General features: G+C 40.1%; 1 protein-coding gene across 1 annotated transcript in view; it reads right to left on the reverse strand.

Moving 5' to 3' along the window:
* Positions 1–439: 439 nt before the first annotated feature.
* Positions 440–24,582, reverse strand: part of LOC131200478 (vertebrate ancient opsin-like) — a 41,560-nt gene continuing 17,417 nt past the window's right edge. Inside the window, exons 2-8 of the mRNA XM_058187286.1 lie at positions 17,036–17,083; positions 15,685–15,753; positions 14,189–14,561; positions 10,668–10,878; positions 10,464–10,581; positions 3,746–3,985; positions 440–619 (exon numbers count right to left, since the gene is read on the reverse strand). Of these exons, the coding sequence (XP_058043269.1) occupies positions 440–619; positions 3,746–3,985; positions 10,464–10,581; positions 10,668–10,878; positions 14,189–14,561; positions 15,685–15,735 (1,173 nt within the window). The 5' untranslated portion in view covers positions 15,736–15,753; positions 17,036–17,083. The remainder of the gene's footprint in view (positions 620–3,745; positions 3,986–10,463; positions 10,582–10,667; positions 10,879–14,188; positions 14,562–15,684; positions 15,754–17,035; positions 17,084–24,582) is intronic.

The following is a 24,582-nucleotide window of genomic DNA, read 5'->3' on the forward strand; positions in this document are numbered from 1 at the left end:
GCAGAGGAGTTTTAGTGCGAGTTCTTAGCTTGATTAAGATCCCAGATCTTTTACCTCGTTTCCTTCGTTTCTGTCGTTTGGTTTTTTTAGTAATCCATGGCTCCGTGGGAATTGCCTCCTCCTGTGTTAGAATCTCCTCCGTGTTTGTAAAGACAGGCGGGGGTGAGATTAAAGAAAGCTGCTCCTTAAAGAAATGTTCCTTAATTTTTAGCAGATGGTCTCATGAGTAGGAAATCCGTAGTGAGTCACAGAGAACAATTAGAAATAAAGAAACAATTAGAGAGCATTTCACCGAGGCAGCCTTCGTCGGCGCCATCTTAGGTCGGATGGAATGGAAATGATAAAGGAAGGTAGAGTTTTGACTCCATCCACTCAGAAAATGACATAGCCACATTGGACAGATTTTGCTTTCCGAAATGGAGAGCCAAGCGAAAGATTGTCAGCTGCTTCTCTCCTCTTCATTTTTCTGGTTGAAGACAGTCACACCGGCTGCGACTGTGGAGACCTCACCACACACTTTGGCACGCGCCAGCACTTTCCTCTTTGAAATCTCATTCATGTTGGTGTCTGCGGTTTCTTGTCCACTGCACTGGAACAGCTGGATTAGACATTTTCGGAACTTAAAACAAAACAACACATGGTTACAATCAATATTTTACCAATAAATCAATGTTTATGATACCTTTAATAAGTCCTCAGCCTTGTTTCAGAAGCCCTTTATTAGAACTGATAGACCAAAAAAGAGTGACTTGAGCCTTTCTTAGCACCATGTTTAGCAAGGAGAAAGAAGGAGAAAGAAAGAGAAGGGGGAAGGTGTGAAAAAAGAAAGGGATAACAGAAGAAGGAAATATGTGATCCGTTTGCACTACATGATTTAATCTTCAAGGCCATGAAGCCCCAATAGTCTGTATTTCATTATTTCTCAACCTTTCCAACTTTACAAGCATAGACTTCATGCTTGTAAAGTTGTAAAAGTTTTGAGATCCACAAAATTTTAAAGCTGGTAAGGTTGAGAAACACTGGACTACTCTAAAGAGAAGTTAGTTTTCTAAAGTGTAGCTCATAACTGCCAAAATGATCCATAATGTCTAAATGCTTTTGGAACCACAGCCATCTCTCGAAGTTCAGGGATTTCCACAACATGGAGCATCTTTAACCAGGTAAGGCTACTGCCTCAGACGAGGCAACTCTTGGCTAGAAAATTATTTCCATGATTTCAGATTATACTGATGCAATTGTACTCCATCTTGTGGACATGGAAAAAAAGGTAAGTGAAAGAAACTAGAGTGAAACTAGAATGACCAAGGAAAAGAAGTTTTGAGAAGTATGAGATTAAGCTCTCAAAGAAGAAAAGGGAAGTGGACCTGAGTGAAATCTATTTGGAAGAGAGTTGAAAGAATTGTGTTACAAACTGCCATAGAGTTACATTTAAATATGGAGTTAGTTACATACTTACATTTCAAAAGAAGATTGAAATGACAAAATGAAAAGGTTATGGATGAAAAAAATCCCTTTAAAAGAATGCTGAAAAAAATTGTAAGAGTATGTATAATGTGTAAATAGAAAACAACATAGTTGTAAAAGAGTGCAATCAAGAATAAGAAAGGATATTAATAATAAAAAGAGTATTTTAATGGATTTTTTAAAATGGAAATGGGTGAGGAAAGCTAAATAAGGAGATTCCAGCAAAAAGAATGGAATTAAAAGCTAAAACATGGTATATGTGAGGAGACTGTAGAAAAAATATTGTTGAAATTGCATGAGAATGTAGCTATATGTTCAAGAGGGAAATTTTGAGAGGGTGAAGAATGATAAAGCTGCAGATGCAAATCATGTAATTTAGGGGAGGGGAACTATGGCCCCTTTATGACTTGTGGACTTCAACTCCCAGAATTCCTGAGCCAACATGGTTAGCTCATGGTTACACCTCTGACATTGTAATTGGATGATGTTAAAATATGGGTGTATATGCTTATGAAATGGTTGTGCAATTTATTGAAAGTGTGTATAAGGAGACAGTGAATGCAAAAGTGAGTGCAAAACTATTGTATGGTTCGCTTGCGAAGCTTGCCTAGAAAAGCATTTGGCACAATGAAAAGATGGGGACCAATGGGGACCAATATTTGGAAAGTTCAGTGTGGCTTTATGCTGGGCAGGAGCTATACAGGGCAAAAAGGTATGAATTGAAAAGGGTATGCTTGTGGATTGAGAAAAAAACAAATGATAAAATGAATAGACTTCAATTACGAAAGACTTTGCATGAGTTAACTGTGCATCAGTTGTTTGAAGGTTGGTTGCCAAATAAGAGCAGCATACAATAGAAATAAGCAAATGAAGCAGTGGTGAAATCCAATTTTTTTTACTACCGGTTCTGTGGGCATGGCTTGGTGAGCGTGGCTTGGTGGGCATGGCAGGGGAAGGATACTGCAAAATCCCCATTCCCTCCCCACTCCAGGGAAAGGATATTGCAAAATCCCCATTCCCTCTCCACTCTGGGCCCATCCTCTGTGTGCCACAGAAAAGTCCCCTGAGGATAGGCTCCAGCACGAGTCCAAAAGTTTGCAAGGCAAAACCTCTGGTCCTGATGACTGACCCAGACTGGATCCCAAAGAAGTGAGCAAATATGTGAAATAAATGAACTGAGAGACAGCTTGGTCTCATGATTAAGGCATCAGGCTAGAAAGCAGGAGACTGAATTCTAATCCCGCCTGAAAGCCAGCTGGGTGACTTTGCCCCAGTCACTCTCTCAGCCCAACCCACCTTACAGGATGGTTGTTGTGGGGAAAATAAGAGGGGGGGGGGAGATGTGTTGGATATGTTTGCCACATTGGGTTAAATTGTAAAAAATAATAAAGGCGGGAAACAAATTAAATAAATACATAAAAATAAAACTGGAGGATGCATATAATTTAATTAAAGATGCTTTACCGCAACAGGAAGGTATGAATAATGTAGTAAATGATATTAATACAAATTAGATTTAGCTATATTTCCTTTTCTTATCACATAACATTGCTTACTTCAAAAGGCAATAAGGGCAAAATAGATGTATGTACAGGTAGTCCTCAATTTACAACAGTTCATTAAATGAAGTTACAACAGCACTGAAAAAAGTGACTTATGACCATTTCTCACATTTACAACTGTTGCAACATCCCCTTGGTCCCATGATTTACATGATGGTTGCAGCGTCCCAGGGTCACATGATCACTTTCTGCCACCTTCTGGCAAGCAAAATCAATGGGGAATCCAGATTCACTTAACAACCATGTTATTAATTTGGGGAAGTGTTATTCACTTAACAAATGTGGCAAAAAGGGTCATAAAATGGGGCAAAACTCACTTAACAAATTTCTCACTTAACAACATAAATTTTGGGCTCAGTTGTGGTCGTAAATTGAGGACTACCTGTATTGAAATTGCACCAGATTAAATTACACACTGCAACATGGCAACCGTCATGGGTGACTCAAATATGTTCAGAACATAAATGGATGCAACTAAATGTTTTATAGAAAATAAATGGGTGAAACTGAACAAGGCCCAGTGTTTGGAAACTAGCTCACCAGTACTGGGGTCACTTGCCCTGGGTCCATTTATAAGCCCCTTTAAATGACAGTTTTTCCTTTAGAGCTCAAAGTTAATATGCTCTCAGTCAGATCCACTAATTTAAAGATGCATAGTAAAACCAAATAGGAACTTTCTTCACGGATTCATAAGGGTTTGTGTTTTTAACCACCGGTACCTGGTTGTTCATAAATACATAGATGACTGGATTATAAACTGTGGCTGTTTTGGAAAAAAAGGCTGGGATTGCAGCAAGGCGAGGGTCCAGTTCAATCGAAGGATGGCTGGTGACCAAGATGGAAAAGGCTGCATACGGAGTCCAGCAGATTAAAAAAGCAAGGATCATAATCACCACCATTCTGGCAACTTGTCTTTCTGGCTTCTGTACAGACCCTAATCTGCCTTGAGCGTCTGAAACCTAGAAAGAAAAGAGAAACATCTAGTGCAGGGGTGTCAAACTGAAGGCCCGCAGGCCAGATTCGGCCTGCAGGGTGTTTAGATCTGGCCCACAGGGCCCCCCTGGAAACAGTGCCTCTGCCAGCGAAAACTGGCTCCCAAGCTCCATTTTTGGCTGCAACAACTTCCTGCAACCCTCTGCCAGGGAAAACAGAGCTCAGGAAGGCTGTGCGCAGCCCTCCTGAGCTCCATTTTCTCTGGCAGAAGTTTGCAGGAGGCCATCGCAGCCAAAAATGGAGCTTAGGAATCCATTTTCGCTGGCAGAGCACTTGGGCCACCACAGAAACCCCCAACATGAATGATGTTGAGCTGGCCACACTCACCCCCGCCACAGCCACCCCACCCCATCCCCGAGGTCAAACACAACCCTGTTGCGGCCCTCAATGAAATCGAGTTTGACACCCCTGATCTAGTGGGTCAACAAAGTGAAGGCTTTGGCCCAGCATCCTGCTGCAAATGTGGATTAAACAGCACAAGTGAAAATTAGACCCCATTTACTTGCAATATTATTTATATATATAATATATATATATAAATTATTATATATATATAATATTATTTACTAATATATATAATATTATTTACTAATATGGGCAATAAAAGCCACCTAAAAAAACACCTAAGATGGCGCCGACGAAGGCTGCCTCGGTGAAATGCTCTCTAATTGTTTCTTTATTTCTAATTGTTCTCTGTGACTCACTACGGATTTCCTACTCACGAGACCATCTGCTAAAAATTAAGGAACATTTCTTTAAGGAGCAGCTTTCTTTAATCTCACCCCCGCCTGTCTTTACAAACACGGAGGAGATTCTAACACAGGAGGAGGCAATTCCCACGGAGCCATGGATTACTAAAAAAACCAAACGACGGAAACGAAGGAAACGAGGTAAACGATCTGGGATCTTAATCAAGCTAAGAACTCGCACTAAAACTCCTCTGCCTTCAATTTTCCTAACAAATATACGCTCACTTGCAAATAAGATGGATGAAATACTCCTCTTAAACAAATACTATTCTGATTTTCGCAATTCAGCAGTCCTATGCTTCTCTGAAACCTGGTTAAATGAATCCATTGAAAATAGCAGCCTGAACATTCCAGGATTTCAAATTGAACGATCAGACAGGGTTCCAGAAACATCTGGTAAAAAGAAAGGAGGAGGCTTATGCCTATATATTAATTCAACCTGGTGTCAAGATTTTAACATAATTTACAAATTCTGTGACAACAATTTAGAGACTCTAATTATCAATTGCAAACCTTACTATTCGCCTCGTGAATTTTCCTCATTTCTTCTAATTGCTGTTTATGTCCCACCACAAGCCTGTGTAAACGAGGCATTACGAACTCTAGCTGACCAAATCATGGAGGCTGAAGCCAAACACCCTGATTCACTGGCCATTGTTTTGGGAGATCTAAACAAGGCAAACTTAAGGAAAGAACTACCAAAATACTTTCAGCATGTCAATTGTCCCACCAGAGGCAAGAATACTCTAGACCACTGCTACACAACACTAAAAGATGCCTATCGGTCTTTACCACGTGCAGCTGTAGGACACTCTGATCATTGCATGATTCACCTTGTACCTGCTTACAGGCAAAGACTTAAAGCCATAAAACCAATAATTAAATCAGTGAAAACCTGGACGGAGGAATCAGAATTAAAGCTACAGGCATGTTTTGACTGCACTGATTGGAATATTTTTAAAGATACCTCTGCAGACCTGGATGAACTCACAGATACTGTAACATCATATGTCAGCTTCTGTGAAGACCTATGTGTACCTACAAGGAACTTGCGAATACACAGTAATAACAAACCTTGGTTTACACCTAAACTTAAGCAGCTACGACATTCCAAAGAGGAAGCCTACAGAAAAGGTGATAAAATGCTGTACAATCAGGCCAGAAATGCACTAACAAGGAGATAAGAGCAGCAAAAGAAGCTACTCTGAAAAGCTAAAGAATCAATTTTCAGCAAATGAACCAGCAAACATGTGGAAAACTCTTAAAAATATCACCGCTATGGCAAACCTCCTTCCCAGGCTGAAGGTAATCAACAACTGGCAGATGACCTGAATGAGTTTTACTGCAGGTTTGAAAGGAAACTACAGCCACCTATCTCCACAACCCCCATCTCAGACACAGCAACAACAGCCAAGCCTCCTACAACTGACCCCATTTCATTGGGTTCACAACCCCTAGTGATCACAGAAAAGGAAGTGCAGGACCTATTTCACAGACAAAAGCCAGGAAAAGCGCCAGGCCCAGACAAGATAACTCCTTCTTGCTTAAAAGTCTGTGCTGACCAATTGGCTCCCATCTTCACCCATATTTTTAATTTATCACCAGAGATGTGCTATGTTCCTTGTTGCTTCAGACGCTCTACCATCATCCCAGTGCCAAGAAGCCCACCATCAAGGAACTGAATGACTACAGACCAGTTGCTCTAACATCTGTAGTCATGAAAACCTTTGAAAGGCTAGTGCTTTCCTACCTGAAAACCATCACGAATCCGCTTTTAGACCCCTTGCAATTTGCATACCGAGCAAATAGATCAACAGATGATGCTGTTAATATGGCTCTGCACTACATCCTACAACATCTTGAGTCTCCAAAGACCTATGCAAGGGTCCTCTTTGTAGACTTTAGTTCAGCATTCAATACCATCATTCCAGACATTCTTCTAACTAAGCTAAACCAGCTACAGGTACCGGAACAGACTTGTAAGTGGATCACAAGCTTCCTAACAAACAGGAAGCAGCAGGTGAAGCTAAGCAAGATCACATCAAATACCTGTACAATTAGCACAGGGGCCCCCAAGGCTGTGTGCTCTCCCCACTTCTCTTCTCTCTGTATACCAATGACTGCATCTCCAATGATCCATTTGTTAAGCTACTGAAGTTCGCAGATGACACAACAGTGATTGGTCTCATTCGAGACAATGACGAATCCGCATATAGACGAGAGGTCGAACGACTAGCCTTGTGGTGCAACCAAAACAATCTGGAACTGAACACACTCAAAACCGTAGAAATGGTGGTAGATTTTAGGAAAAACCCTTCCATACTTCCACCTCTCACAATACTTGACAACACAGTATCAACAGTAGAAACCTTCAAATTTCTGGGTTCTATCATATCGCAAGATCTCAAATGGACAGCTAACATCAAAACATCATTAAAAAAGGACAACAAAGAATGTTCTTTCTGCGCCAACTCAGTAAGCTCAAACTGCCCAAGGAGCTGCTGATCCAGTTCTACAGAGGAATTATTGAGTCTGTCATTTGCACCTCTATAACTGTCTGGTTCGGTTCTGCAACCCAACAAGAAAAACACAGACTTCAGAGGATAATTAGAACTGCAGAAAAAATAATTGCTACCAACTTGCCTTCCATTGAGGACCTGTATACTGCACGAATCAAGAAGAGAGCCGTGAAAATATTTGCAGATCCCTCGCATCCTGGACATAAACTGTTTCAACTCCTACCCTCAAAACGACGCTATAGAGCACTGCACACCAGAACAACTAGACACAAGAACAGTTTTTTCCCAAAGGCCATCACTCTGCTAAACAAATAATTCCCTCAACACTGTCAGACTATTTACTGAATCTGCACTACTATTAATCGTTTCATAGTTCCCATCACCAATCTCTTTCCACTTATGACTGTATGACTATAACTTGTTGCTGGCAATCCTTATGATTTATATTGATATATTGATCATCAATTGTGTTGTAAATGTTGTACCTTGATGAACGTATCTTTTCTTTTATGTACACTGAGAGCATATGCACCAAGACAAATTCCTTGTGTGTCCAATCACACTTGGCCAATAAAATTCTATTCTATTCTATTCTATTAAGTCCATATAAAATATATGCACAGGTAGTTCATTAACGACCGTTCAAAGTTACAACAGCACTGAAAAAAGTGACTTATGACCATTTTTCACATTTGTGTCTGCTGCAGCATCTCCATGGTCACGTGTTCAAAATTCAGACACTTGGCAACTGATTCATATTTATGATTGTCCCAGGTCACGTGATCACCTTTTGTGACCTTCTGACAAGCACAGTCAATGGGGAAACCAGATTCTCATAACAACCATGTTATGAACTTAACTGTAGTGATTCACTTAACAACTGTGGCAAGAAAGGTTGTAAAATGGGGCAAAATTCACTTAACTATCTCACTTAGCAACACACATTTTGGGCTCCATTGTGGTCATAAATTGAGGACTATCTGCATTACATTGATTATGGCTCTCTCTCACACACACACACACACAGGCACACATACACACATACGCGCACACAGAGCAGTAAATTACTTTTAATTTAAAATCATTGCTTTACTGTGCATTTGAAATGGAAATGACAAACAAATATTTTGTTTGATTGGAAAGAGAAAGGACATCAATCATATTTCAGACAAATTTGATTTTTCAAAGAGGAGCTGAAAACTGCAGAGAAACTGGAAGGAAGAAGACAGGATTGAAACAGCAGGAAGCCAAAATTTGCTAGTGCGTAGGACTGTGCTCAAAACAACAATAATAGAAGAAAAGCAAATTAGATCACATGAAAATAAGAATTGTTCTACCTAAATTTTAGTCACTCTTGACAGATTCCCAGAAACATTTTGAGATATTGATATTGCTTTCCGGTGCTTCTACTCTATACAGTAATATCCTGCAACATAAATATTTATTATATAAACGTTTCTGGGGGCATAAACTCCATCTCTTCTTCTATCCCTCTGAGCGTTATGAAAAAGGAGGCTTCTGTTGGCGCATCAGTAAAGACAGATAACCTGGCCATTTAATTTAATATATTATGGTTTTAGCTGGTTGACGAATTGTTTCACTATTTCCATAGGATATGGTTTCCTATCCCATTTATATTTTGCTTTTGTCAGATACTCTTTGTGAATTGACTTGAAAAGCTGGTTCATAATTAAAGGAGCGCATAGGTGTGGTTTAAATGAATAAAGGGCATTTCTTCATGCTACTGGGGAGAAGGACAAGAATCCACTTTCCAACTTCCCCCAGAGAGACTCTTTGAACTTCTGTGATTTAATTATAACTTCTTGCAAATGTGCATTGTCCAGAGCAGCACCAAAATGTGTGTTTTGTTAGTATCAGATAGGATAGTATGAACTCACAAAATTACTAGCCTGAAAAAAGTGGCGTATAAAAGGAATAATATCTAGCACTTCCATTATTGCCATAGAGAAAATATCCATCATCCTTCAACACAATACGTAGATGCACACTATTATTAGCTGCTTTGTTATCTGTGTACATTTGTACATAAACATATAAGTATACAGCGGGTGTGTCAAACTCATGGGCCGGATGCGGCCTGTAGGGTGCTAAGATTTGACATGTGGGGCTGCCCTGGAAACAGCGAAGGACCAGCCCTTGGTGCCTCTGCCAGTGAAAATGGAGCTCAGAAGGGCTGTGTGCACTTCATTTTTGCTGATAGAGGGTTGCAGGAGGCCGTCCCAGCAGAAAATGAAGCTTGAGAGCCCATTTTCGCTGGCAGAGCGCTTGGGCCACAGCACCCCCGACACGAGTGATGTCAAGCTGGCCACATCCCCCCACCCCTAAAGTCAAACACAACCCTGATGTGGCCCTCAATGAAACTGAGTTTGACACCCGTGGTATACAGTATGTATATCTATTTTTTGTGTCTATGTGTTACCAAGCCATTTGGGCAGGGACTATGACATCTGAAGGATAAATATCTCTTGTTGTTCAGCCCCAAGCTCACTCAGAGAGCCAAAGCAATTTGAAGGGAAGAAGTATGGAGACAGCCATCTGCCTTTCACCAGTCAATCCATTTAACTACATGGAATTGTAGAATTGTACAACTGCAGGAAATTTTGGTTTATTCTTCTGCTGAAAAGGTAGTCCACTTTCTATCACTTTCTATCAGATTATCAACCAAATGATATAACATGGAAAGTGTCAAATTCTATATTATTGGCTTTCTTTTTTTAAATAGGTGAGTGTATTCATTACACAATAAAGAATATTAAATTATATATTCTAATTATTTTGTAGAGACCAAAGGAAATGAAACAGTTAGAAAATATTAAAATGTTTCACTGAAGTCACTGTAATTGTCCATTGATTTGATACTTGCCTGAGATTTAATTCATAAAATAAAATAAACTTTATATTTAACTTTGGAGGCAGGTTAATACTATCCAGGGCACCGTAGAAGTTCTAGTTTCTAAGGATGACATATTAAAGATTATATATTTACCATTGCTAAAATACTTCCCCTTAACACAAATTGCCATGCCTTGAAATTCATCATTATTTTGTAAGCTGCCCAGAGTCGCTTCAATACTGAGATGGGTGGCATGTAAATTTACTATAAATGAAACTATATTACAGTGTATATTTCTACAATAACATACATTTGCACCCACCTTTCTAAGTTTCCGCATCAGTTTTCCATAGGATCCCAAAATAACCAATAAGGGCATTATGAAACAAGTGGTGAAGAAGGTAATAATGAAAGTATGATCGTTATATTCTCCAGAATACCTATAAAAGACAGATGCATGCAAACCTGTTAGGTTCTGTTAGATGAAAAGTGGTTAGACAAAGGCTGCTTCCCTGAATTGCCTTACCAGTTGGGTTCACAAGTGGTCCCAATCTTGCTGGGAGTATAGCTGCTCCACCCCATTGTTGGAGGGATGGTCCATATCAAGGAGAAAACCCACACAAAGGCTATTCCTAGAGCAGCATGCTTCCCCTTGAAGTGCCCATTTCCCAGGGGACGGCAAATTACAACATAACGCTCAAACGCAAGCAGAGCAAGTGACCAGAGGGCAACAATTCCTGTAATGAGAATAAGAGACATTACAGATCAAGAGAAGAGACCAACGTTTACTCATTAAGGCCAGCTTTCCAGCAAGGAAACCAAAGTCCATTTATAGGACCATCTACTCCAGGAGTGTCAAACTCAAGGCCTGCGGGCTGGATTAGGCCTGCGGAGTGCTTAGATCTGGTCCACGGGACCACCCTGAAAACAGTGAAGGACTGGTCTGCGGTGCCTCTGCCAGTGAAATCAGGTTCCCGAGCTCCGTTTTTGGCTGCAACAGTCTCCTGCAACCCTCTGCTTTCTCTGGCAGAGGGTTGCAGGAGGCCGTCGCAGCCAAAAATGGAGTGTCAACCTGTTTTCACTGGCGGAGCACTTGGGCCGCTAAAGGCACCCCCAATATGAGTGACGTTGAGGTGGCTATACCCATCCTGGCCACGCCCCCCCCGCCTCCCCCACCCGAGGTCAAACACAACCCTGATACGGCCCTCAATGAAATCGAGTTTGACACCCCTGATCTACTCTAAAACTCTTCCTGATGTAGCAATACATTATCTAGTTTGGTAGCTGTTATTTTCCATAACACCAGACAGTAATTTTTCTCAAACCTAGTTGAATATATCAGCAATAATACTGCAACTTTGGCCACCCAAAGCATTTTCCTTTAGTCCTGAGCCCTGGCTTTTTCCCAAAACTAATACAAGAGACTGCCTGGACACTGATCCAGGTTTCTTGGCAATAATGCTCTCTGGACAATTTGGGGACCATTTTGTCTTAGGATCATTACAATCAATGGAAAGAAATGGAATCCACCTTGATTTTCATCATGGAAAGTTGTGATACAAATCAGTTTACAATATCCAAAGACTAAAAGCCAATATCAGAGCATTCAAGTAATCTTGTTGCTTCAGTTCAAAACAGTGTGACTGCCTGGAATGTGAACTGCTTGAAGTTATACAGCACAACCTTTGTGCCTGGACCTGCATGACTCCCAGAGTGCAACACTGATATAGAGATGACGTTCAGGCACAGATGCTTTACAACAAGGATTGAGGGTAGTAATACAGTAATCATTGTAATGACTGACACTGAAAATGGAATCTTTATTTTGAATTTTCTTTCTCTACCTCCCTCCATAATATTTAGACACACTTCCCTGTTTATTGATATCATTGCTCTTATCAACTTTCCTGTCTGATGACATTAAATGATGTTGATGGAACCGAGCATGTTATTGACAAGAGAACATAGAGAAGATCAGAGGTAGGTTTCAGCAGGTTCTGACCAGTTCTGGAGAACCAGTAGTGGAAATTTTGAGTAGTTTGGAGAACCGGCAGTAAAAATTCTGACTGGCCCTGCCCCCATCTATTCTCTGTCTCCCAAGTCCCAGCTGATCGGGAGGAAATGGGAATTTTGCAGTAACCTTCTCCTGCCATGCCCACCAAGCCACGCCCACCAAGCCACACCCACAGAACCGGTAGTAAAAAAATTTGAAACTCACCACTGGAGAAGATCATAGGCATCCCTAACTGTGATGACTCCAAAATGATAGAACATGCATTGTGACATCATCACAAAAACTCCATTCTTTTATGCTTATATTGTGATTATCATCATCTTCTTTTAGCGAACCCAAAATCCCTTGCAGGGTGGAGTCTGGACAACTGAATGGAGCTGAGTGTTTACTGACCTTTCTGTTGCCAACGCAGAGTTATATTGAGCAGATATATTCTCAACATGCCCAGAGAGAGGAATATTTGCTTCTACCTAGGATCTAACTCACAGTCTTCTGATTGTGAGGTGAGAGCTCCATCCCTAGGCCACCACACCACTCATGCTTACATTGTGATGACATGTAAATTCACAAGGGGCCACAACTGACATCAAAACAATGCAATGTTCATCACTGCCTAGTCCTATTCCAACAGATACCAGTAGGACAAACTGGGTCTCTTCTTCCCAATGTTGACATGACACCTCTGGAGCCTCCTCCTCCCTCAATTGTTGGCAACATCAGGTCTCAAGATTAGATGGTAAAGCATCTTTCATAGAAATAGAATTTGCTGAATTCAGTAGGTTTCCCTATAATTTGGTCAGGTTACTCACTGTACATAGAGTTGTAGATTTCTTTAAAAAATATTTCAACACTTCAATTTAAAAAAAACAGAACTCCTATACTATGCATTATTATTGAGCAGGGAAGTTCTACAGTAGGATTATCCCTGGACAGTATTTGAAGGGAGGATTCGGAAGTTGAAAAAGAGACCAAGAAGAAAACTGTGGCAAATCACTTTACCAAGAAATCTACAAGAATGTATCCATTAAGTCACCAAGAATCAAGCTTCACTCCAAGAAGACTTAATTTACAACAGAGGATAGCCCAATGCTTAATCTTAATCAAATATAATTTTATTAAAACAGTTCTATGGACAGTGAAGTAGAACAGCTTACTAAATTTAACCTAGGGAATAACTCAGTGGTGAAATCCAAATTTTTTTTACTACCAGTTCTATGGGCGTGGCTTGGTGGGCATGGTGTGGCTTGGTGGGTATGGCAGGGGAAGGATACTGCAAAATCTCCATTCCCACCCCACTCTGGGGCCAGCCAGAGGTGGTATTTGCAGGTTCTCCGAACTACTCAAAATTTCTGCTACTGGAAATTTTGAGCAGTTCTCCAGAACCTGTCAGAACCTGCTGGATTTCACCCCTGGAATAACTATAGTTCCTAGAAAAAATACTAAATTGATTGGAAAATATGTAGGATCCATTTGATAACAAAGTCTCTTTTTTATATGTAACTTTAGCTGCAAACTAACTGACCAGTACTTGATCAACTAAGAACATTATAGTTACCTTGAGATACAATATTATTATTTGACAAGGAGACACACTTTATTATGATGAGATACAATATTATAATGAGATACAATATCATTATTTGACTAGGAGACACACTTTATTATGATTGCTTCAAATTATATTATTATGAAAGTGGGTTTTAAACCTCTTTAAAAAAAACTTTTTTCTTCAGTCTTTTAAGAGAGACATCTCTTTAAATACATGCATATATTGAAAAAAGCTGCCTTGCAGTATGTATTTTCTCTGGCTTCAGAAATGAAAGCAGTTACTAAAAAATCATCTTATGTATGATTCAATAATCAACATCAGCATTAGCAAATGCCAGTTTGGCAGTATTAGCCAATGTCAACTGTGAAGTTTGTAGATTGTGCACACATATTCCTTTCACCTGGTCCATAACCACCACAAACTATAGAAGTTAAAAGTGCAAATGTCATTTGTTCTAAAGTGAAAAAACAAACTTTCCACTTACCGAAGAACGTGACTGCAAAGCCTTCCAGGACGCACGCCCAATGGCCCATGTAAAAATAACCCTTCAGATTAGTTAGGAAGCTGATTGTTCCCCCAACCAGAGATACAAGGAAGTCAGCCACGGACAGATTTACAATGACATAGTTGAGAGGTTGCCTCAACTGTTTGAATTTAATGGTGATGAAGATGACAATAAAATTTTCAAACAGGGACAAGGAGGTCACCAAGAACATCAGAACAGAGAGTAGATGGAAATTCCAGGATTCGATGAAGTGCAATGGTTGTGAGAAGGGATCCACTGGTGACAAACGCGAGGAGGCATCTATCAGCAAAGATCCATTTTCAGATTCTCTCCTCACTCCATCCATTTCTATCTTTTATCACAGAAGAGCAAATAGTATTAGGAAACTAATAGTCCATTCAGATTTTATTCCTAAAACGAATAATTTCTCTAGAAGTTTGCTTCTTCTTTTTTTTAAAAAAAAAAAATCACATCCAGTACATTAGCAAAACAAAGTTCCATGTGAAAAGAGGTTTAGCACTTCCAGGGACTTCCACTCAAAACAAAGAAGCAGAAGAAAACATCTTGGTCTCCTTCGTTTTCTCTCTTTCAACTGTGCTGCCTCCGGACCAGTGAGGACTGACAGATCAGTGGGGTTCCTGTATCCGACTCTTTCATGCCAGGCATAGCAATGCAGGGATGGCCCCACCAGCATCATTCTAATCCAATGGAGACAGACCAACCACAGACAGAAGGGGGCAATGATCCTTCCCGGGGTCTCTCATCCTGCTTCTCCTCCAAATCTCAAAGACTTGTTTGCTTTTACAGTTTCAAACTCTGGTACTGTTAATACATGAACGCCAAATGCTCACAGCTGAACTGCAGCTGTAGTTTTTAATGGAGCATCATAGTAGAAATGGATGCATTTCCCTTTTTTTTTCTGTCCTCTTTTTCTCCAGTCCTGTCAGCAAGTGGTTCTAACTAATAAAATTATTCTGGAAGGATACACATTCTTGAAAAAGCAGTCATATTAATGATCACACTAGAGCTAACTGCAGTTTTTTTAAATACAATTACTGCTGCAGAGCCACAGAGTTAATGAGGGCAAAGAGGAAGACAGTGCTTCTATAACTTGTCTGTAAAAAGGTTAAAGGTTAAACTATTCCTAGTTGCAATGCTATTTTCTTTGAAACACATTTCAAATGTATGTATTTTAGATTCTTGCACACCTTCCTACGATGCTCGATAATACTAGAAAATTTGTTACATGGCTGAAATAGAAGATGCTCCTCATTCCCACATTAACCAAGCACTTGCTAGTAAATGCACTCCATGCAGTCCATTTTCTCTGAATGGGGCCAGTATTGGGGCCAGAAAGATCATTTTTTCTATTGGCTGTTAGGCTACACAGTGAAGAGAGGCTACTAAAATCTTAGCTTTGTGCAGTAAGGTAAGTTCCAGCATTCATTTACACACACCAGGTATCCTACTCCTACCTTGCTTTCTCCTGCCACTGAGCTGATCTTTCCTGGCGAACTCACAGCCATTCACCTTCACCTCTTCATCTTAACAAAAGAACAAAAATGAGTTTTCAGAAAAAAAATGGGCAAAATCCTGAGTGACTGAAAAGGCTTAAGAATGAAGAGAAATTAGACATAAGAAAATATTTGAGAGTGTTATAAATGATACAAATAAATAAGAACAAGTAGAAACTGGTTGGAATTAAGTGATAAACTTTTTAGGCAATGATCCACTTTATCAACTCATATAGGTTACTGAGTCCCATTTGATCAAGTGGATGGTTGACCAAAAAAGGTTATGGCATCTGACTTTTTAAAAAATTCACGTCAATAAGTTTCATTTCAACACTGACTATATTTATGTCTCTTGATTGTGACAGAGAGCCCTCTAGTGGACAACTACAGAATTAAAGAATGAAATTATAGAACACCAAAAGCAATTCTGTAGGAAGCTCACAACTAATTCTTTTCTGATCTGCTTTTCAAAATTCACAAATTTCTAAAACAAACAAAATGAACAGTATTTCTTGTCTGGACAGTTTCCCAATTGTTACAGAATGTTTTGCATGCGTGTTTGTGTATTATTAAAAAAAAAGCATGGAAATATTGACTTGATGGAACATTGTAAAACAAAAGCATCCAATTCTTTTTGTGTTTCCTGAATGCTTATAATTGTAGGGTGCTCTCTAGGATCACATATTGGTCAATGCACCCATGGACATCTGTGACTATTGCAGCTCTGTCTTAATGTTAGAATTGTCCTTCATTCTGTTGATTTCAGGGTACTGCGTAAAATCAATTTGCAAAGTCGGTTGGCAAAAGACCATAGGTTGAATATACGTCATGTATTCAAACAAGTTTAGAAGGCCACCCATTGGCTGCCACGTCCCTGCCATCTCGGCTTCTTTCTCCTCCACAATCCTCCTGCTGCCTCTGCTACCATCTCTTATCAAAATTTCTTCAGCAACTCATACTGAAGCATTCTATATGTAAGACAAGACATCCCTGAGACCTGGAGTTTGACTTGAGCAATGATTAATGAATCAGATGTTATAATTATAGCCTCAATGGAGATGTATTTACAGGAAATAGTTTATAGCAGGAGTCCCCAACCCCCGATCCATGGACCAGTACCAGTCTGTGGCATGCCAGAAACTGGGCTGCGTAAACAAGCAAAGCCCCATCTGCAGGATGCAGGCAGCATGCTAAACCATGCTGCCTCCGATCCATGGAAAAACCTGTCTCCATGGAACCAGTCCCTGGTGCCCAAAAGGTTGGGAGCCACTGGTTTATAGAGATGGGATAAGCCTGATACCAATCTAGTTACCTCCTACTTGGTGGACAGTCCAACTGCAGGGAATTCATGCATGTACACCTAAGAAGAAAAACAGAAGGAAGTGATCTCAGATTAGCAATCGATCAGATAAAGAGCTTGCAGGTAGATAGACAAGGAAGAGACTGAGTAACTCCTTAACTCTCCATCAACATCCTATGACCTCGTTGTGGCTAGTACTGTAGGTCACGAGGTGCTGAAGAGTTCACTGTCACAGATTTGAACTTCCAGCTACTTTAAACAGCCAGCTAGTTCTAAAATAAGATCTTGGCCATTTCTTCACTAGTAACTTCTACACTCTTCTAACATCATCCAGCCATTGGAGAAACAGCATTACTATAATATTTAAAAAGCTATGCTGGATACTCTAAAATGATACAAATCACTAATGAGGTTGCCTAAGCAGAGGACAAATAAGCTAATTAATAAGCCCTCCCCAAAAATATTTAACCACATGCACAGCCAGTCCCCGCCATTTCCTCTCGTTAGGGTTAGAAAGACAGAGCTGGAAATCAGGTAAGACTGCAAGAGGAGCCCCGTCTACATTCCTACATTTGGGAATGTTCATCCAGTTAAGATGGATAAGCAACATGGTGAGATTTTCACTGGTCTTGAATACTCAAAGGTAGCATCTGACTGGTTCAGTTACCTAATCTTTGATTTTGGACATTTTTTTTTTAATGGTGTGCTGCGGCAGCTTTTAATGATGACTAAGCAATCTTCATTTCTGGCCACCATGAATTGTTGAAGACTTCCTAAGAAGGGAACATTCTAGGGTAGGTGAACTCCATGTACCAGCTGGGTATTCCTCTCACATGTGAAATATATTGTTTCAGATATGAGATTCTAGAACAGGGGTCTCCAACCTTGGTCCCTTTAAGACTTGTGGACTTCAATTCCCAGAGTCCCTCAGCCAGCAAAGCTCTGGGAGTTGAAGTCCACAAGTCTTAAAGGGACCAAGGTTGGAGACCCCTGTTCTAGAGGGTGGATTTGGGTGGAAGTGACTTACACATGCACCACACAATCCCTTCAATGTGACTTGTATCCTATATATATATAAGATCCCCATACTCTTTCCCAAACCCTTCCTTTTCTGCTCTTCCTTTTTGTATATTAAATATGTAACTCACATTTGCACTTCAGAATACGTTCAAATATTTTCTTCATGAAGTCAATTCCTATGCCGATAGAAATTAAACAGTTTTTTTAAAAAAAAAAACAGCTGTAAATATCCTCATTATAAGTGAAGGAAATCATCTCTCCACCAGATTGTCATAAGGCTGTTAGAAAAAGAACCAGGATTTTTCTACCCAAGTTTATATGGACATATAATGGTTCTAAACGAAAGATAGTTTAGCTGCTAGAATTGCTATAACCCCATTCTATTCATCTTAACAAATCTTGCTAAACAATTCTGGGAATCATTCTTAGAGAAAGAGCATTTTTGGTTTAGGCAATTGCTAAAAACTTGACTTGATTATTTAGATTTTGCAGTCCAGAATGGGGAAAAATTAATTGATTGATTGGAATAGGAAACAAGTATTTTCCACGGCAATATTTTACCATAATTTACTTATAATAGTTATTGTTCTATTTCACACTTCAGCATGAAGACTTCCAAGATCAAACTGTGTAGGTATTTAAAAATAAATAAACTGTTAACCAACACACTGAATTATATATAAAGGTTGGAAGAAGTAGTAATTTGTTTTAGGTTAGCAACTGCACATTTTTTCTTTAACAAAAATGACATATCGTTAAAAACAAAATTAATTAATGTCAGGAAACCTACACCCGCTTAATTTCTCCCTTCCAGAGATTAACATTATAGTATTCTTTCGTAGGAAAAGGGGCAGACCTGTTTTCCTTTTATCTATAAAAATAATCTACTGTATAGAAGGAATAGATCATAAGCAACTCCTTTTGTTCTCCTTTAATTTAGTGGAAATAAACCACTTACTAAAAGCTGCAGAACAATACTGAGACCAAGCAAATGCCGTTATGTGGGAGGTTTGAGATATCTGATGTATGACAGGCAATCCCACAAAACCTTTGTAGAAGGTTGTTAAATTATTGGCTTTTTTGTGAGGTTTCTGCAATACAGGATGATAATCAGCAGGTGGCAGTACTTGCCTCTTATACTGATTCCACTTTTCTCCCAAAATTCAGTGATCAGAATCTCTTAACTGGAAGTTTTCTAGTTCCAGAAGCTTGTGGTTAATCAACAGAATTGCAAATGACAGCAATCTGGAATAAAATAGTTAACCAAAAGGGTAGATTAAGGACTCACCTATAAGTTATTTTAAATGCATCACATTTAGCAAAAGTTTTATTTTTTGTTTAATATTTAGTGCAGAGTTAGTCTTCATTGGATTAACAGGATGCAGGAAAACATTTTCCCTTCTCTGCCAAAATCCCAAGAAAATGTTATTAACAAAAAGTTTGTAAAAAGGATAACTACAACCATGGTGCATCTTCTCATTGCCTTGTACTAAAAGTGAAAATGTCTATGGAGATTCTCAATCATCCAAGTCATGGTTGTCCCAAAGGTGCTTTTTCAAGAGGCAACTGGACTTTCTGATTTTCTTTGGAGATGTTTCACTTTGCTCTGAGCTGAAGAAGCTTCTTGGTTGAGAAGCGAAACATCTTCAAAGAAAAACCAGAAAGTCCAGTTGTCTCTTGAAAAAGCACCTTTGGGATAAAACGTGATCAAACACTGAATCATTAATCCAGAAGTAATTTAAAACATTTGACTTATTTCAGACTTTGCATTTGTTTTACATAGATTAATTATATTTCACATGTATAAGTTATTTTAAAGGCTTTTTGCAATCATCAAATTGAAGATTATACTGTACATATAAGCATTGTCAGTGCAACATGTGCTGGAAAGCATACTTGAGAATCGACTAAATATTTAGCCAGCTTACCTTTTCTAATGCAAAAAAAAAAAAGCATTGGGAGGGGATACAAACACAGCATCTCTCCTTCAGCACTTTCACTGAGTAAAAACTTTGAATCCCACACCAGCTGAGCCACACCTGCCCCAACAGATTAGAAGCAGTACAGCAGATGCTACTATTCCATATCTTGTGTATATACTAGGAATAATTAGAATAGTTATATGCTGCTCCTGTTGTATCAAGAACAGAACAGAACAGAATTGGAAGGGACCTTGAAGGTCCTCTAGTCCAACCCCCTGTTCAGGCAGAAAACCCTACACCATTTCAGACAAATGGTTGTCCAATTTCTTCTCAAAAACTTCCAGTGTTGGAGCATTCACAACTTCTGGAGGCAAGTTGTTCTACTGATTAATTGTTCTAACTGTCAGGAAATTTCTCCTTAGCTTCTCCCTTTGATTAGTTTCCACCCATTGCTTCTTGTCCTGCTCTCAGGTGCTTTGTAGAATAGTTTGACTGCTTCTTCTTTGTGACAACCCCTGAGATATTGGAACACTGCTATCATGTCTCCCCTAGTCCTTCTTTTCATTAAACCAGACATACCCAATTCCAGCAACTGTTCTTTATATGTTTTAGCTTTCAGTCCCCTAATCATCTTTGTTGCTCTTATCTGCACTCTTTCAAGAGCCTCAGCATCTTCTTTACATCATGGTGACCAAAATTGGATGCAATATCCATAAAGAGTGAATAATTATTAAGCAAATCTCTTTCCTTCAGATATGAAACTATCCATCATTGGTGTAGTACCTAAATCTGAGATTACCACAAGACAACAAGTGAGGCAAGCCAGCTACTTTATTTATCCAATTGGAAGGAGGTAACAAAATCCTACTAGTATTCTTTTGCTTCAAAACATTGTGGTACATTACTGAGTTCCTGGGAAAAAGTAGGTGAATCAGAATAGTGATTTCTGACTGATTAGTAATACTGTGTGCAGCCAATGAAGCTTTGATTGGATTAGTAGCTGATCTGAATTTAGTTGTGCTAAACAAGTTGTGCTCTACTTGCATATTTGCTTACTTTCAGGGCATATTAAACTCTCCCATCAGACCAATGCTGAGTGTCACACAAGTCCACAAATCTATAATTTGGGTTAAAAAATAAACAAGGTAAGTGCAACACAGGGGTGAAATGCTCCCGGTTCGGACCAGACCGGCCGATCCAATAGCAATGGTGACAGGTGGTTTGAGAACTGGTAGCAAAAATCCCTGGGGCCCTCACCCATGCCCACCCAATGCCCAGTCGCCCGCTTTCCGCTTCTTTTAAAAAATGCTTTTGAAAGGGAAAAAAAGAGGCTCTGACGATCACAGCTGAGCCGTGCAATCATCAGAGCCTTTTTTTTTACTTTTAAAAGCATTTTTTTAACAACCTATTCAGCCAAAAATATAATGTAATGTAAAAAATGCCTTAAAGGGTTAAAAAAGTCTCTGATGAACCCATCTGAGCTGCCTGATCGTCAGAGCATTTTTTTTACTTTTAAAAGCATTTTTTACAACCTATTCGGCCCAATAGGTTGTAAAAAAAAAGGTTAAAAAAAGATTGTGCGCCACAGCTGATTACACCCCCTTGTGCGCTGTTCTATGTTACCCTATGCCTCCTTTTGGCATCCACTGTGCTCACGCACCTTGCATTTGGTGCATGGTGTGCACTGTGTATGCGTGCACGCAGCGTACATGCGCAGCCAGCGAACAGGTAGTAAACCGGTTCAGATTTCACCACTGGTGCAACATGTTAAGCAAAGTCACAAATACAACCAGTGGTGGGTTGCTACCTGTTCGCCCCAGTTCGGGCAAGCCGATAGCAACGATGGTGAGGTCAGAGCGAACCGGTTCGCTCTGACCATCAGCTGGGTCCTCCCGCCCGCCCCTGCGCTATACCTACCTATATTCGTTTATTTTTAGCCCAGCTGATAGGTGCGGCAGAGTGGATTGCTGCGGCTCGGCTGTTCTGAAATGCAAAGCACATGTGCGAAGCGAACCGGTGGTAACACCGGTTGAAACCCACCACTGAATACAACCCATAAATTGAAACACATCAAGTGGTAAATAAAATCAAAACCAAAAAGCCAACTCGTCATGCAAATGAGTTGTTTGGCCAAGACTTGGAAAGCCTTGGAAAAACCAAATCTTTAGACTTTCTGAACATCAGGAGGGATATTGGAGGACAAAAATTGAAAAGTAGGCTTTCCTGGTCCTTTTACACAATCTCTGAGAAAATAGGCAGAGAGACCGCCTGACAGGAGAAGCAAGCAGTGGGAATGGGAGAAGACGATCCCACAAATAGTCAGCCACTGATCACGAAGGTGGCAAACAGCATCTTGAATTGTACCAGGAACCAATTGTCCATCAATGCAGCTCTCCAAGCACTGAAATTCAGGTAGTACTTGACCTACAACCACAATTGGAGCCAGAATTTCCATTGCTTAGCAAGGTGATTGTTAAGTGAGTTGCTCCTGATTATATATATATATATATATATATATATATATATATATATATATATATATATATATATATATATATATATATATATATATATATATATATATATATATATAAAGCCATTGAGATAGAAAACGCCCACACAGCATGAACAAACGAGATGACACCTCCCGCCTACCAGCCATTTGGAAACCCGCCCTTATTGACAAACGAGTCCCTAACACGAGGAATGACACCAGACCCACACTCACAAGGTCCACACAGGATGTCACCACTGCACATCCACCCAGAAAGCAGACCCAAACCCACACTGATCATGAAGCACGACCAAGGACCAGAAGCCAGACCGCAGCTGCAACATTAGCCATTTCAAACCCCTCCAATCCATTCATGCAGCAGACTGACACCCACTATGAAGATGTAGCACGACCACAAAGCCAAACAACAGCTATGCAGCTCACCAGCTCAAATCCCCCTGCAGCACAGACTAGACTGAGCACAACCAAGCCCCCACCAACACAGGACACACCCCCAGCCAATCAGAGCACAGAAAACCCCATCCAATCAGAGCACAGCCAAGCTCCCACCCAATCAGTTCAAACCCCCACTAGCAGTTAAAAAGGAAGAAACAGCTGCAATCACACATTGCTCCCAGAAGCACGAAGCTGAAGCCTGAAGATGACGAATGAGACTTCGTCGAAACGTCGCCAAGACACTTCCAATTTTACACGGGAGAAAACCCGAACAACCAAAGACCTATATATATATATATATATATATATATATATATAGCCACATTTGAAAAGCAAACTGCAACCGTTAGGTGAAACATGTGGACATGAAGTGAATCTGGTTTCCCCCATTGACTTTGCTTGCAGGAAGCTAGCTGGGATTCAAAGTTCTGACAGCCAAGGGCCTCCTGTGGTCAGATCACATTATGATCACATTTAAGGGCACTTGGCAGCTGGCCCACATTTAGGACACAGCAATTGTCATAAATATGAACTAATTGCCAAGCATATGAATTTTGATCGTAAGATTATGGGGATGCTGCAAAGGTTGTAAAATAGTGAAAAATAGTCGTAAGTCACATTTTTAGTGCTGTTGTAACTTTGAACAGTCACTAAATGAACAGTTGTAAGTGGAGGACTACCTGTAGCTTGCTGTGTAAAGCAAAAATGCCCCATATTTTAGAACATAGAATAATAGGATTGAAAGGACCTTGGAGGTCTTCTAGTCCAGGGGTCTCCAACCTTGGCAACTTTAAGACTTGTGGACTTCAACTCCCAGAATTCCTCAGCTGGCTTTGCTGGCTGAGGAATTCTGGGAATTGAAGTCCACAAGTCTTAAAGTTGCCAAGGTTGGAGACCTCTGTTCTAGTCCAATCTCCTCCTTAAACAGGAGACCCTATACCACGAGTTTCAAACTCAATCGTGTCATGTAGCGTATTGTGACGTATCGCGATGTTTTTTGCCTTTGCGGAGCTGGGGTGGGCGTGGCCTGCACATGACGCATCCGGTCCGTAGGCCACCAATTTGACAGGCCTGCCATATACTACTCCAGACAAATGGCTGTCCAGACTCTTCTTAAAAGCCTCTACAACAGAAGTTTCTACAACATCCAGAAGTAAGCATTCCACTGATTAACTGTTCCCAGTCAAGAATTTTTTCCTTAGTTCTAGCTTGGATTTCTCTTTAATGGTCTTCCACCTGTTACCTCTTTTCCTGCCCTCAAGTGCTTTGAAGACTAGGTCAATCCCTTCTTCACTGTGACTGTAGACTGTGGAAACTGATAAAAACTGATAAAAAAAGCTTTCCCAGAAGGCCTTGGGGACTGACTCCAAATCAGATTCATTTAAAAAAGGAGACTAATTTTCCCATATAATACAAAAACAAAACGGAGGATAAAAATTCCATTATAACATTGCAGATCGACTGGATGAGAGATGACAGTAGGAATGCTCTTCAAGGAAATATTGACATATGGTTAGGAGCTGTTTCAATCCTGTAGACTGTTCATACCTGGTTGCTGGACCCAGTTGGACAAACAGAATCCCATGATGGAAAATTAGGCTAAAGCACTTCCTCCAACCATGTTCTCAATGCTACGCTGTTGAACTGGCACAGTTCCAAGGACAGAC

This window comes from Ahaetulla prasina, chromosome 6, assembly GCF_028640845.1.
Source record: "Ahaetulla prasina isolate Xishuangbanna chromosome 6, ASM2864084v1, whole genome shotgun sequence".
NCBI lineage: Eukaryota > Metazoa > Chordata > Lepidosauria > Squamata > Colubridae > Ahaetulla > Ahaetulla prasina.